The sequence below is a fragment of the Tiliqua scincoides genome, chromosome 1 (assembly GCF_035046505.1).
Source record: "Tiliqua scincoides isolate rTilSci1 chromosome 1, rTilSci1.hap2, whole genome shotgun sequence".
In the NCBI taxonomy this organism is placed as follows: domain Eukaryota; kingdom Metazoa; phylum Chordata; class Lepidosauria; order Squamata; family Scincidae; genus Tiliqua; species Tiliqua scincoides.
In genome coordinates, this window is record NC_089821.1 from 20,401,241 (window position 1) to 20,417,576 (window position 16,336).

General features: G+C 45.0%; 1 protein-coding gene across 1 annotated transcript in view; it reads left to right on the top strand.

Annotated features, from left to right (window-relative positions):
• The window catches only part of DCAF5 (DDB1 and CUL4 associated factor 5), a 54,777-nt gene that overhangs the window by 17,458 nt on the left and 20,983 nt on the right, over positions 1-16,336 (top strand). Inside the window, exons 2-5 of the mRNA XM_066631500.1 lie at positions 3,115-3,258; positions 4,293-4,329; positions 5,208-5,347; positions 14,151-14,280. Coding sequence (XP_066487597.1) covers positions 3,115-3,258; positions 4,293-4,329; positions 5,208-5,347; positions 14,151-14,280 — 451 coding nt within the window. The remainder of the gene's footprint in view (positions 1-3,114; positions 3,259-4,292; positions 4,330-5,207; positions 5,348-14,150; positions 14,281-16,336) is intronic.

Sequence of the window (16,336 nt, forward strand, 5' to 3'; positions counted from 1 at the left end):
GCCTCTGCGGCACTCAGAACACCTTCTGGAGGAGAGGATCTGATCCGTGGTTAACTGAAACCGCAGATACGGGTGGCCCCCCCATACACAGAACACATTACTTTTATAGGGTCTTGGAGGAAGATCAGCTGGAACAATGTACAATAAGGGCTTCTCATAAGTTCAAGATATAATGTTTACAAGGAATCTACTTATACCTTTTTAATTAACATGGCCTGCGTATGTGGAAAAGGCTCAAAAGGGAAAATATCAATCTGCTAACAATAAGAAAGAAAAGTAATAAAGCATTCCGGTAATTAGCTAATGAGGCCGATGTTCAACTGTATTGAGACAGATAGATACAGCTAGAGAAATGGGTAGTAGATAAAATCCAAAAGGAATATGTCCGGTAGGAAGTATCTGTGAATGAACAATAGCTGCTCATTCTCTGTGTGGGTGCACTGGCAGGCAGACAGCAGCGTTTTACCAAGGCTAGTAGACTCTGTCCTCTAGCTGTAAGTAAGCTTTTGTAAATCTTAATAGTGGTCATGTGTTCTGCTTGCTATTTTTGTCAGCTTTCTTTTCTAACACAAGTGTAGTATTCTCCACTGGATTATGTAGCAGTTCCAAAAGGCTATAAGTGGTATCTATTATTGTATCTCTTTAGCTTCCCACAAAAGGGGGTGTATGTGTATCTTCAATTGCTGTAGGGAAGTAGTGTGGATAATACTGCTTTCGCTTACCTGTTGTCAGGTAAGCTGTGTAGGACTTGGGCCAAATGCAGGTTTATTGAGCCTTGCAACCACAGTGGACTATTGAACCTTTGCTGGGGAAGAAGGAAGGGAATTGTATTTATGATGTACATAAAACAATACAAGACCAGATTTAGTGAGTGCTCAAGAGTTTCATAATATACAGTACTTATCCAAGTTTGTCACACTGGTTCTTGGTGACTAGACATGGTCTATGCAGAATACTGTACATAAAAAGATCAGATCAAAGGCCCATCTAGTCCAGCTTCCTGTATCTCACTGTGGCCCACCAGGTGCCTCAGGGAGCGCCAAGAAAACAAGAGACCTGCATCCTGGTGCCCTCCCTTGCACCTGTCATTCTGAGATTCCATATATCCATTATGGCTTGTATCCTGGGATGGACTTTTCCTCCATAAATTTGTTCAGTTCCCTTTTAAAGGGGTCCAGGCCAGATGCCGGCACCACACCCTGTGGCAAGGAGTTCCACAGACTAATTGCACCCTGGGTAAGGAAATATTTTGTCTGTCTTAACTCTCCCAACACTCAGTTTTAGTGGATGTCCCCTGGTTCTGGTGTTGTGTGTGAGATAAAAGAACATCCCCTATTCACTTTATCCATCCCCTGCATAATTTTGTGTGTCTGTACAAGGAATAACACCCACTGCCTTAAGAACAAGAGAAGGAAAAATCAGCAGGGCAGAGTCCCCATTGCTGTCTATACCTGCTGGTGCTGTTTGAAGCCGAACTTTGTCCCTCATAGAGAAAGGGGGAGGAGATTCTCCAGAAAGACATACACGCCCCCTTGACTTTTCAGCTGATATGTAGGAAAAGTACTGTGAACTAACTTGGGGATCTACTCATTGGGAAAGGGAAGAGCAAAATTTGATAACTGGCCTTCACCGGCATTAAAGAATTATAATTGTGATAGTGTTGGAGATTTTAAATAATAAGCAGCTTAAGAAAGAAAATTGACCTGTTCAAGAGCGCTCTTGGACAGAGTTCCCTTGTGTGCGGGATGTCTGACAACTTGTTGCACAAAATGCTGGACTCAGATAGGGAATCGGATTAAGATCTGCTAGAACAATTATTTCCAAACTTTTTAGCACTGGGACCTACATTTTAAGTGACACTCCATTGGAACCCACCTAGGTTTACCAGACTTTTAAAAAAGGAGTTTTAGGGAGAAATAATAATAATCAGAAAAGACAAACGTTTATTCTCCCTATATGTACACATGCTTGCAAGCTCCTTGCAGGGCAGTTAGTAACTACAGTACCTGATTTTTTGGCATAGCCTCGGGGCTTGAGGCAGTTATCTGATCTTTCAATCACCCTTTGCCGACCCACCAAAAATCAGGTCATGACACTCCCAGTGGGTTCCGACCCACAGTTTGAGAACCACTGTGCTAAAAGCAATACAATATGAGTTTTCTTCCCATATGTTCAAAATACAATGAACTTAACTTGTACCTTTTAATTGGCATGACTTGCATATAAGAGAGAGGCTCAACAAGGAAGACAATTCTTCTACCATAAGACAGAAACATAATTAAACATTCTGGTAACTGGCTAATGAGATAGATATGCAGCTGCATTGATATGTAGATATAGATACAACATGAGAAAATGGGCAATAGATAAAAGACAGTAACCAAAAGGAGTATGTCCAGAAGGGAAGTAGAAAGTATCGATGAAAGAACAGTAGCTGCTCAGTCTCTGGCCAAGTCCAAATCTGAAGAGGTCAGCTGCTGACTTTTGGAGGTCAGTTGCTAAAGTCAGTAGTTCACTGCTCCCAGCATTGCAGCCTGAATTGTGTTAAACAAAAAAATTAGAAACCTGATTTTTATAAGGAATAAACCTTATTACTCCCACAGTAGAATGGTGTGGAAGAATTGGTTGGATCTGCTCAAAGATGCATCCATTCTAGAATGTTTTACTGAAGAGTGGCCTTCCATATACCCCCGGAAACTAAAAAAGCAGGGCATGATGGCAACATGCTGTTTGCTGCCTGCTTTTGTTAGAAGTATGCCACCTCTGACAATGGATGGTCTCCTCTTGGCTAAGGACCAAACTAGATACAGTGATGTGTGAATGCATCTTTCTTCTTAAAAGCCTTATACACAGCAACCACAAGGTGGCAGTCCAGATCAAGACCAAGTGCAGAGGTGGGACTATAACCCTTGTCCTCTATACTGCCTTCCTAATGAATGTGCAACCCCCAGCTGCTAATTACCCTAAGGATAGGAAAAGTTGTGTGTACATCCATTTCTCATCAGCAGCTGCAAAACAGGATCAAAATAATCTGGATTTTCCTACTCAAGGAATTGTTTCAACAGAAACCGTGTAGATGCATGTAATTTCTTCCTTGCACTTTGTTTAATGTAGGTGGAGATGACCGTCGAGTTCTTCTGTGGCATATGGAGCGTGCAATCCATTCCAGAGTCAAGCCTGTGCAGCTGAAAGGGGAGCACCATTCCAACATCTTCTGCCTTGCATTCAATAGTGGCAACACAAGAGTCTTTTCTGGAGGTAAGGAGGGGATGCTCAATGAGGGGTTCAGGAACTTCCCACATTTTCTTTGAAAGCAGGGTTTGCCATTTGTTGTTGAGCATAGCATCTTGCATAATGTGGTGCTCCTGTTGCAGGAAAATTACCTTGTCTGAGCATGTTTTGGGTTAGGAAAAATGCAGTTCATTGCTGTTGCAATGGATCTTTTGACCATGGCATTGCGAACATGTGAATATCACATAACAAGTGATAGGATGACTTGTCTGGAGCAACACTCCCACCCCAATAAATGCCAGTGTAAAGTTATGAATCTTCTTGCATTTTATTTTACCCTCTTCTCTGAAGGCTTATCATAAAAGCTGGAGAGTAGTAGCAGGAATAGCATCCTTTTTCCTATGCCTCCTCTGTTCAATTTAATTCTTAGCAGGATATGCCATCGTCTTCTGTGCTGAAAACTTAATCTTTGAATTAGAATGGAATCTTTTGAATTAAATGAGTAAGAAAGTGATAAGCTAGAGTGAAAGCAAAGTTCTTGCTTTATGGCAACAACAAGGGTGCTTCCCCCCCAAGGTTACCAAGGGCCTCCTTGGACTGAGTTGGAAAAATTTTCAATGACTTCTGCTAGGCTGTTGATTCAGAGGCCAGAACTTGACAGTGAGGGGTTCAGGATCTTCCCAGTGTTGGTGTTGGTAACAGGCAGAGGTGATGGTGTTTAACCCACTGCTTTCTCTCCACTTGATTGAGAGCCTGGTCCTGGAGTCAGGCTCAGGAAAATGACCAGAGCAAGAGACTGAAGAAGGAAAATAGTAGAGGAGATTTGTGAAGTATGCCTTTCCACCAGCTGCTTTTCCTGGCAAATGTCCTCCCCTTGCCACCAACCTGTACACTGGGGACTGGGAATTGGGCATTTGTCACTGAGCATCTAGTTCCATCATGACAAAAAGTAACAGGCTTTTCTCTTTAAAAAACAACACTTTTCCAGTGGAATTTGCACAAACACCCTACTTCTCAAAGTTGCTGTTAATATGACATCAATTTCCATTTCTCTTTTATAGGCAATGATGAGCAAGTTTTGCTTCATGATGTTGACAGGTACTTGTTTTGTTTCCCCCCAGTCCTTATCACTTCACCATTGGGGTAGAAATCCAATTACAAGCTACATACCCTAGAGCAGAGGTTCCCAGTGCCCCAGCCAGAGAAGCCCTGTCTCTCAAACTCTCTCCCAGAGAGTTTGGGAATCACTGCACTAGAGGGAATGCTAGACCATTTTAGATACGGAGATGCAGGACCCTTTAGGGGTGCTCTTGGATATTAGCATCTATGATCATCTTTTGCAATTGCATTCTTGTTGTGGCTTCCTTTTTACCACCTTCCTGCTTTGTACTGATCTCTTCCCCTTGGGTACTCTGCCATCTTATATAGTTAATGATTTGCTCATTATGAAATGTATATCTCTCAGATGCTTAGACCTGGGTTTTTAAGGTATAGCTGAAAACTAGTGGCTAACATAACCCAGTCAAACACCATCAGCCAAAATGTCTCCCTAAGCATGTTCTTGTTTCCAGAAAGGGACATTCTGAAATTCTAGAGTCACCATGCAACTTTCAATGTTCAAACTTGTTCCAGAGGTCCACTTGCACATAGAAAACACCTATCAGCAAGCCAATTGCATAGGAGGTGTTCATGCAAAATCTGCCCACACAAAATTTGCATGGGCAATTCCACTGCCCCTCCCCCACCAGCCAGTTGGATTGATATAAGAGGCCTGTGGTACAATTTGGCACTTTGACAATTGTTTTTAATTTCTAAATTGATCCCAATCCCTCCTGAGACCTTTTCCAGATATTCCTATCCCTATGCAATATACAGTAATGAGCTTTAAATATTTACAGAGTTTTCAGAGCTAACTGGCAACATTTCTCTGAGTTGCACATAAAATAAGGAAAGTGATGCCTGTGTCTCTCTTTCAGTGGTGAAACTCTGGATGTATTTGCCCATGAAGATGCGGTGTATGGGCTCTCAGTGAGTCCAGTGAATGATAACGTTTTTGCAAGCTCTTCGGATGATGGCAGAGTTCTCATTTGGGATATCAGAGAGTCTTCCCAGGGAGGTGAGGGCTTTGGATATAAATGTGTTTGTATATATTTTAATCTAGGTGAAGTGATATGATACTGTTGCATTGTTGTGCTGATTTCTTACAGGTGGTTGCAATAAGGGAGAATTGCTAGGTTGCAACCTAAATCCATACCAAAATAATACCTGAAGATGATTTTCTTTTAAATATGGGTGGTCCTTTTTTAAACTCTGGACAAAGTATTTGTACATTTATTTAAATGCTTTCACCATGTGAAGTGTGAGGTCTTGACTTTTTATAATGTTGGCATTTACACGCTTATCAAAAAAGTCCTTCCAAATGTACACAAATACCAGTCATGGTTTTGGCATATCTTTTCCTCTGCAGGAAACATGTTATAGGTTTAGGTTATATATGTTAGGTTATATATACCTAATCTAAGTTAGAACATAACCTAAACAGGTCAGTAAATTGGGACACAGGATCTAGAGAGCAATAAATAATTAAACAAACCCAAATAAAAACTAGCTTGAGGTTACAAAAACAGTCCAGCCTAAGAGAACAGAACTAGGAGGGAAAGGACCTAGGAAGGGCCAATTCCCAACCCATTAAGAGCCCCATTAGGCTAATCCAAGCAGTCCATTCAGGAGCCTGCAGAGTAGGTCACGCCCATCAGCAGCCATTTGCCTTGCTGAGCTTTTGTAAACTCACCTGGGAAGGCCAGCCCCCTTTCAGTCAGGAAGGAAGGAGGGGGGAGGAGCCAGCCAGGAGTATAAAGCTAGGCAGGCCATCGCGTGAGGCTCTCTGCAGACGCGTGTGGCCTCTGGGAACCCAGTGCCTCAGGAACTAAGTGCCAGGTAAGGCACAAGAGTTTAGCATCTGGGCGAGTTCAACAGCAGGGCGAGGAGGCCAGGGCCCCATACACTGCCCTTCCTCTTCCCTTGAGAAGAGGGCTGCTATCCAGTGTACGGTTTTTAAAAGGACCCCTAAATAAAACAACAACAACAACAAAAAAGCTATGCAGTCAGACAGCCAGCAGCAGGGTGGGGGCTATCCAGTTTTCTGCATCGAGTGCCACATGTATGATTATATGCCTCTGGGGCATAAGTCATGGGTGTGTCCTCGATGCAAGGAGCTCCAGGCTCTCAGGGAACGCGTCCGCTCCCTTGAAGCCTTGGTGGCCGACCTGGAGAAGCGCAGGCAGCCAGAGGAGGACCGTGGGGAGACTTCTGGGGACGATCAGGCTTCGTCCCAACCTCAGGCGTGCAGCTCCTCGGCTGCCCGGGTGGGAAGTCTCGGGACTGGAGGACGTCATCCTGGAGAGGAGGGAAACAATCCCCTAGGGGGATCCCTTCTCCAGGGGATGGGCCCGTATCCGAGCGCGCTCGGGATACTCCTCGGCGGGAGGGGGGTCGGGGGCTTCTTGTAGTGGGGGATTCGATTATTAGAAACAGAGAGGGGGGTTTGCGACGGATGTGAGGACCGCATGGTGACTTGCCTGCCTGGTGCGAAGGTTGCGGACATCACTTCTCGTCTAGACAGCCTGGTAGACAGTGCTGGGGGAGAGGTAGCGGCTGTGGTGCATGTCGGCACCAATGATGTGGGCAAGTGTAGCTGGGAGGTCCTGGAGGCCAAATTTAGGCTTTTAGGCAGGAAGCTGAAAGCCAGGACCTCAAAGGTAGCGTTCTCTGAAGTGCTACCTGTTCCACGCGCAGGGCCAGCTAGGCAGGCGGAGATCAGGGGTCTCAATGCGTGGATGAGACGGTGGTGTAGGGAGGAGGGGTTTAGATTCGTTAGGCACTGGGGAACGTTTTGGGACAAGCGGGGCCTGTACAAGAGGGACGGGCTCCATTTGAACCAGAATGGAACCAGACTGCTGGCGCATAACATTAAAAAGGTGGCAGAGCAGCTTTTAAACTGATCCCTGGGGGAAGGCCGACAGGAGCCGAGGGGCATCCGGTTCGGGACTCCTCATCCCTATGGGATGAGGATGGGGAGGTTAGAGAACAACAAGACAAAGGCAGGGTAGGAGAAGAAATTGGGAAAGGTAGGGTGATGGGATGTGATAGACGGTTTGGCACAATGAGAGGATGCGGGGACAAAGGAGCGAATAAGCAGCCCATCCTGGGGCATTCCGTGTATAAATGCTTTTATGCGAATGCCCGAAGTCTACGAGCAAAGGTGGGAGAACTGGAATGTCTGGTGACAAGGGAAAATATTGACATAGTGGGCATAACGGAAACCTGGTGGAATGCGGAGAATCAGTGGGATACCGCAATCCCGGGCTATAAACTCTACAGGAGGGACAGGCAGGGGCGTGTTGGAGGTGGGATGGCCCTTTATGTTAAGGAAGGGATAGAATCCAGCAAAGTAGAGATTGAAGGTGGGTCCGACTCCACCGTAGAATCTCTGTGGGTTAAATTACCAGGCTTGTGCAGCGATGTAATACTGGGGGCGTGCTATCGTCCTCCAGACCAGAAATCTGATGGGGATCTTGAAATGAGGAAACAGATCAGGGAGGTGACAAGGAGGGACAGGGTTGTAATCATGGGGGACTTCAATTATCCTCATATTGACTGGGTCAATTTGTGTTCTGGTCACGATAAGGAAACCGGATTTCTTGACGTGCTAAATGACTGTGGCTTAGAGCAGTTAGTCACGGAGCCCACCAGAGGACAGGTGACTCTGGATTTAATTTTGTGCAGTACGCAGGACCTGGTTAGAGATGTAAACGTTACTGAGCCATTGGGGAACAGTGATCATGCTGCGATCCGTTTTGACGTGCACGTTGGGGGAAGAATACCAGGCAAATCTCTAACAAAAACCCTTGACTTCCGACGGGCGGACTTCCCTCAAATGAGGAGGCTGGTTAGAAGGAGGTTGAAAGGGAGGGTAAAAAGAGTCCAGTCTCTCCAGAGTGCATGGAGGCTGCTTAAAACAACAGTAATAGAGGCCCAGCAGAGGTGTATACCGCAAAGAAAGAAGGGTTCCACTAAATCCAGGAGAGTGCCCGCATGGCTAACCAGCCAAGTTAGAGAGGCTGTGAAGGGCAAGGAAGCTTCCTTCCGTAAATGGAAGTCTTGCCCTAATGAAGAGAATAAAAAGGAACATAAACTGTGGCAAAAGAAATGTAAGAAGGTGATAGGGGAGGCCAAGCGAGACTATGAGGAACGCATGGCCAGCAACATTAAGGGGAATAATAAAAGCTTCTTCAAATATGTTAGAAGCAGGAAACCCGCCAGAGAAGCAGTTGGCCCTCTGGATGGTGAGGGAGGGAAAGGGGAGATAAAAGGAGACTTAGAGATGGCAGAGAAATTAAATGAGTTCTTTGCATCTGTCTTCACGGCAGAAGACCTCGGGCAGATACCGCTGCCCAAACGGCCCCTCCTAACCGAGGAGTTAAGTCAGATAGAGGTTAAAAGAGAAGATGTTTCAGACCTCATTGATAAATTAAAGATCAATAAGTCACCGGGCCCTGATGGCATACACCCAAGGGTTATTAAGGAATTGAAGAATGAAGTTGCAGATCTCTTGACTAAGGTATGCAACTTGTCCCTCAAAACGGCCACAGTGCCAGAAGATTGGAGGATAGCAAATGTCATGCCTATTTTTAAAAAGGGAAAGAGGGGGGACCCGGGAAACTATAGGCCGGTCAGCCTAACATCCATACCAGGTAAGATGGTGGAATGCCTCATCAAAGATAGGATCACAAAACACATAGACGAACAGGCCTTGCTGAGGAAGAGTCAGCATGGCTTCTGTAAGGGTAAGTCTTGCCTCACAAACCTTATAGAATTCTTTGAAAAGGTCAACAGGCATGTGGATGCGGGAGAACCCGTGGACATTATATATCTGGACTTTCAGAAGGCGTTTGACACGGTCCCTCACCAAAGGCTACTGAAAAAACTCCACAGTCAGGGAATTAGAGAACAGGTCCTCTCGTGGATTGAGAACTGGTTGGAGGCCAGGAAGCAGAGAGTGGGTGTCAATGGGCAATTTTCACAATGGAGAGAGGTGAAAAGCGGTGTGCCCCAAGGATCTGTCCTGGGACCGGTGCTTTTCAACCTCTTCATAAATGACCTGGAGACAGGGTTGAGCAGTGAAGTGGCTAAGTTTGCAGACGACACCAAACTTTTCTGAGTGGTAAAGACCAGAAGTGATTGTGAGGAGCTCCAGAAGGATCTCTCCAGACTGGCAGAATGGGCAGCAAAATGGCAGATGCGCTTCAATGTCAGTAAGTGTAAAGTCATGCACATTGGGGCAAAAAATCAAAACTTTAGATATAGGCTGATGGGTTCTGAGCTGTCTGTGACAGATCAGGAGAGAGATCTTGGGGTGGTGGTGGACAGGTCGATGAAAGTGTCGACCCAATGTGCGGTGGCAGTGAAGAAGGCCAATTCTATGCTTGGGATCATTAGGAAAGGTATTGAGAACAAAACGGTTAGTATTATAATGCCGTTGTACAAATCGATGGTAAGGCCACACCTGGAGTATTGTGTCCAGTTCTGGTCGCCGCATCTCAAAAAAGACATAGTGGAAATGGAAAAGGTGCAAAAGAGAGCGACTAAGATGATTACGAGGCTGGGGCACCTTCCTTATGAGGAAAGGCTACGGTGTTTGGGCCTCTTCAGCCTAGAAAAGAGACGCTTGAGGGGGGACATGATTGAGACATACAAAATTATGCAGGGGATGGACAGAATTGATCGGGAGATGCTCTTTACACTCTCACATAATACCAGAACCAGGGGACATCCACTAAAATTGAGTGTTGGGCGGGTTAGGACAGACAAAAGAAAATATTTCTTTACTCAGCGCGTGGTCGGTCTGTGGAACTCCTTGCCACAGGATGTGGTGCTGGCGTCTAGCCTAGACGCCTTTAAAAGGGGATTGGACGAGTTTCTGGAGGAAAAATCCATTATGGGGTACAAGCCATGATGTCTATGCGCAACCTCCTGATTTTAGGAATGGGTTAAGTCAGAATGCCAGATGTAGGGGAGAGCACCAGGATGAGGTCTCTTGTTATCTGGTGTGCTCCCTGGGGCATTTGGTGGGCCGCTGTGAGATACAGGAAGCTGGACTAGGTGGGCCTATGGCCTGATCCAGTGGGGCTGTTCTTATGTTCTTATGTTCTTATATTAGCTCTGATCTCCTGCACAGAAAAGAGTGGAATTATTTACATCCAATTCCCTCAATTTTTTCGTATTGTAATAAGTGACTGGCTAGCAGATAAACTAGCAGAGTCTGTTAAAAGTGTTCATTTAATGGAGATGTGTATTGCATGCTGGTGGATCTTGGATCAACTTATTTATGTGGGCAAGATGAGGAACTTGCTGATTTTAACATGAATGTTACTGTAAATGTCATGACATACCAAACAATACTGAACTCTACACAGCAGGTAAAAGCTCCTGTATGTGAACATCTAATCTAATAAGAGAATTACCATAGATACTCACCTATAGTACATAAAATTTTTGCCAAGTAATCAAGCTTAAATTATCACTTTGCCTCATCTCCGGGTCAATCAGAGGGCAGAGCTTTTCAACTCTGAAAAGTTTAGTTTCTTGCTCAAGTGGGTCATTAGAAGCAATGCAGAGATTAGTTTCTTTCATAACTTTGCTGGGAAATTCCAGCCAAGGTTAACCTTTTATTCTCCTCTGTTCCATTTTGCAATTGCTATTGCAGCCTGGTTCTGTTTTGCATTTAGCAGAGATCTGTTTTTTTCAGCACCAGGATAGGATCCTCCTTTCCAATTGAAGCAAAGTCCCAGGCTACAATTCAGTGCACCATTACTTAAGAATAACACCCATGGAAAGCAGTGGGTCTACTTCTGAGTAAAAAGGGTTGCAAATTATGCAGCTGCATCTCTCTGCTGTGAATTGAATTGCACACTTTCAGTTATGTGTTATGGGTTGTATGTTGTATGTTGTATGTAGAGCTTCTGGCTTAACACACCAGACACCTTAAAGGTGGATTTGATTCATGGATTCCCAACCTTTTTCACTTGCATTTCCCTTGGCAGCCCATTTCCATAAATTGTACTCTTCATATTGGCAAAATGTTTGTAATTAAGAATACAAGCCCTCATCTCCTCTCTATGAAAGCCCAGACTTCATGTATTTATCACAGTGTTTTCTCTTTTTATCTGTTTGAAGAACAGAAGACTCTGCCTTTGCACTGTTTAGCACCAGAGGTGTGCTGAGAAATTCTGGGTGATTGATCACTTTCCATATTACATTTCAGCTTTTTTACTGTGATGATTTTCAAACACTGATTCATAGATGAATCAATGACCAAAAACTAGCTATTGGTGGGGCTTTCACAGCCAACTAGCTACCTTCCTTCCTACCTTGCTGGCCCTACAAAACATTCTGGAGCACGACCTGCCTTTTTCTGCCATTATGCCATTCTTTTTCAAGTACCCCTAAAGGTCCTGTTGAGTGCCCCTGGGAGTACATGAATCCCAGGTTGGGAACCACTGTTCTACTGGTATGTTGTTTACAGTGCACGGATAGTGTTTACAAAAAGGTGGTGAAGACCAGAATTTTAAAAGAGTAAAAGATAATAAGATACATTTTTATTATGTTTTTATTAAATTACTGTACAGTTCTTTGGTAACAATTAGTGGTAGGTTATTTTTCAGGATCTGGCCTTGGGTAAAATCAATCAAAACTATACTCGGATACCCCCCTAAGTTTAACCCCCGACTTATCCGAGGGTCATAGAAAATTCCATGATTTTTGCTCAAAACCTACCCTCAACTTATCTGTGAGATCGACTTGTAGGTGAATGTATGCAGTATTTCTTCCCATTTGTCTACTCCCAAGAGTCTTGTAGTCTCCCTTATCAAGAAGATGGATCTCCAGGTTGAATCCTACAGGAGTTAGTTGCAAACCTATGCTGAAATTGTGCTGATATCATTGCAATGTTTGCATGATGTCAATCATATCCTAAGCCTGCCCAGCACAAAATGGGGGGTGGGGAGGAAGCAAGAGCCCAAGTCTCCACACTGGTGCAGTCCACCTAGTAACTTGCCATGGATGCTGGTATATCCTAGCACATCATGGACATCCATCATGAGAGGTTGACCTGATGTCAGCCCTACATTCAAGGAGCCAATCGCTGTAAACTACCCAACTATGGCAGCCAGGGAAACACTGCCAGGGTGAACCAAGCAGCAATCACTAGTGGGCACAGGACCAATGAGTGGCTATCATTGGGATAATGCCCCCCCTTAAGGCCCCTAGGAATGAGTAATTTAGTGACAGCCATTGTTGCCAACAATGGGCAGATGATTCAATGACATGATACACAGATGCCACAGCACCTCCCTCTGCAGGAGCTACCATGATGCACATATCAAGGAGGCAAAGGCAGAGAACTTATAGGAATTGCAGCACCTGGAGTTCTTATGCCAGTGATGCGAACATACTTTAAAAAAATGATTTTTCAACTGCAGGAGATGAAGGGAAGCAGATCCTTGCCCGAGCTAGCTCTTTGGACGAGGATAGCCGTGTGAAATAAGTCTCTCAATGGTAAGGGCTGGGTCCCTGTAGGAGAGTCTCCTAGCTGGGAGGAACCCTTTTTCCAATTGTTTCAAATCATGGTACTTGGTGATCCATGATGGATAAGGAGCTTACCCCCCCCCCCCACACACACACACTGGAGCCTGCAGACCCTAATCCTGGTGGCAGAGGCCCCTCCTCCCTCTCCTGCAGAGTCCCACCTTGAGGCTAGCCAAGGTAAAACAATTAGGGTGGGGTGGCAGAATTCCTAAGAGACAATAAATGCAATCTAGTCAAAGTTTTTATTGCACAGTCTCAGAGATAGAGCAGCATCTGAAAGAGAAACACACAAGTGGGTTTGCCAGTGATCTCAGTGTAGCAGGGCTCCTGTGCCTCTGCCATTTATCCAGCAGACAGCCAATAACAAATCTCAGTGAAAACTGGCTACACCAGTTAGTTCTCTGTCATGGAGTTTGCAAGCAGCAGGGACCCTGTAGGTTGGCAATCCCACAGGGAAGCAGCTGGACATTGCTGCCAAGCATGCTGTGTTCTTCACTTGTAGTCTGCACCACTGCTATGTGAAAATCTTCTGGTGTTTTTGTTTCCTTCCCTGTTCTTTCATATGGTTGTTTAAACTCCTGCACCAGCTCTAACATTGGTGTAGAATTTTGCCAATGTTTGGGTTGTGTCTGTCATCTGGAGTGGGTTTAGGATACGACTAATGTCATTGGCTCCTCATCCCACCCATGTCCAACACCCCCCATACACATGTCCACCCATTTGGAGGTTTACCCTGATGGTAATCGTGCTGGCATGTGATGTACATCAAACCAGAAGTTGCCTCTGAAAACTGGAAGTTGCTTTCTGAGGCTTCTGTGGGCCATTTTGCAGCCCTTGGGGTCCAGTAGAATGTGTTGCCGACAAGACACAATCCAGAACAAGTCTCCAGGGCCACCCAATGCTTCCAGAATGGCTCCTATTTAGAGCCATGCAGACATGCAGTGTGGGTGGGAGGGCCCAGTCTGCAACCCACACAGTCTCATGACCCACATCTGGAAAAGGCTGATCTAGTTTTAATTAGACAGACTGTTGAACACTTGTAATGTTTTGAGAAATTGCGTTGCTATGAACATGCTTTAGGTATATAAAAAGTTTTAAAGAACACGGATCTTAATTAACTTTTTTACCCTGGTTTATTGCAGTTTCAGGATCTTCCCATGACAAAGCACCTTATTTCTGCACCCTGAATTATTTTAATGCATGTTTTTAAATGCTGGGGAAAGGTAACACAGCCTGCTGGACATCAAACATGTCTCATTTTTGTTCTTCCACAGAGCCATTCTGCTTGGCAAATTATCCATCAGCCTTCCATAGCGTGATGTTCAATCCTGTAGAGCCCAGATTGCTTGCCACTGCCAATTCGAAAGAAGGAGTAGGACTCTGGGACATTCGAAAACCTCAAAGGTAGGAGTTATAGTGTGCTTTCTTATGCATTTTTTTATACACCAGAGATGTAAATTCCAGTTTGACAATGGAATTTGGCACTTTATGATTGCACTTTCTCTCTCCGATAATGTGTTATAAAACTAAATAATATGAAGCAAACTGTTTCAGCTACACTGGTTCTCTGCGTGACTGCTGCTTGCTGTCTTAAAAGAAGTGCAGCAGGGAAGCAGGTTTCGTTCAGAAGGAAACTATTAGTTTATCTGTACTTAAAATTTTGGGGGTGTTGTGTGTACTTTGTGGTGTTTGAATTCTTAATTTCGTGCAGCTCACTTTTAGCTCAAAAGTTCTACGCGTTGAGCTGTTCTGGGTTAAAAAATAAACTGAATTGCTTTTTGGTGTATTTAAAAATTTCTGTTGCACTAGTAAAAATGTAGCACAATTAGTCATGATTACTAGTGGTGGATTGTGAAGTCAACCATGTGTTCTTGCACAGTGCCTTGAGGGCAGATAGGACCCTTAGGTCTTCCCCATCCCTCACTTCTGTGCCTGGAAGGTGAAGAGAAGTGACTTCCCTCTGCCTTCTCCAGCCATCCACTGATCACTTGACATTGGTGGACAAACGAACTATTCATTCAACTCTGTGCATGCGTGCGCATGCGTGCAAGGGCTGTTCCTTCTCCACTCCCACCCCAGCTAGTCTTGTTTCCTCTTCTAAGGAACATGGTCCCTAGAGAGCAAGCAACCCACCCAAAGGAGGTAGTACTGGAGTGACATGCTTGGCTGAGTTAGTCACTTTGATATGACCATAAAAAGGTAGGTGTGGTGGGGAGGATTCAGGTTCAGCTGGAGAGCTTGTGGACCATCAACCAGATCAGGTACAGGCCAACTTCCAATGCAACTCATGTATTCTGAACCAGATGACTGGTCTCGTTTGTCTCCTGAAGATCATAAGAACTAATAGTTCTAAATGGGAAGGTAGACACAAGATGCTCTGCTTTCCTCTGTTGAAATACTGTACTTATGGCTCAACCCTGTTCAACAACAACAACAACAGTATTTATATACCGCTTTTCAACAAAAAGTTCACAAAGCGGTTTACAGAGAAAATCAAATATCTAATGGCTCCCTGTCCCAAAAGGGCTCACAATCTAAAAAGATGCAACACCAGCAGACAGCCACTAGAAAAGACACTGCTGGGGTGAGGTGGGCCAGTTACTCTCTCCCTGCTAAATAAAAGCCCCTGCTAACTGGTTAACTAACTGGTTAGCTAACTGTTAAGAGGCACTTTTTCAAGTGGGTGCTCCTGTTCAGGCACCATACTAGCATCACACTGGTGTCAGCATGATGTCTGTCATATTCTAAGTTCATGCAGGCAATGCCACATTAGCGCAGTCATCCTAGGAATGCTGGTGCAGCCCTTTCCAGCAGTGCCTCCATGGGAACTGCAGCACAGCCTGTCATGCACAGAGCAGCATCCTAACATTGGCATGACATCTAGGTGTCATTGGTGTGATTTCCAAGGAGCCAATCATCATGCCCACCCAGCCCCAACATCAGCAGCCAGAGAAGCACTCCCAGGGTGAATGGAGCAGGCACTGGGGTAGATACAGAGCCAGTGAGTAGCCAGTGCTAGTACGATGCCCCCAGCAGGCCACTGGGAATGAGCAGCCCAGAACAGGCACTGTGGAGAGATGTCCCAAGGGCACCACACATATGCACCCCCATGGGATCTATAGTGGCATCAGCAAAGAAAGAGTGCTGGCCAGTGGCGTAGCTAATTATCGTGTATCCTGGTGCGAAGCTCAAAATGTTGCCCCAGAAGTTATGTCACATTTGGAAGTGACATCACACCCGGGATTTTTAAAAAGTGAAAATTGGGAGGAACCCACCTCCTCTCCCCAGCAGCTCACCACCCACTTGTTCTGCTACCTCCCCCCAATCAGTGGCATAGCTAAGGCATCTATCTACAACCTGGGATCAAAGAACATTTTGTAGCCCCCCCCCCCCCCGCGCATGACAAAATCAAACTTAATTAAGTAAATAAAAAGTTTTTGGTTCCATGCTGTTTCATAAT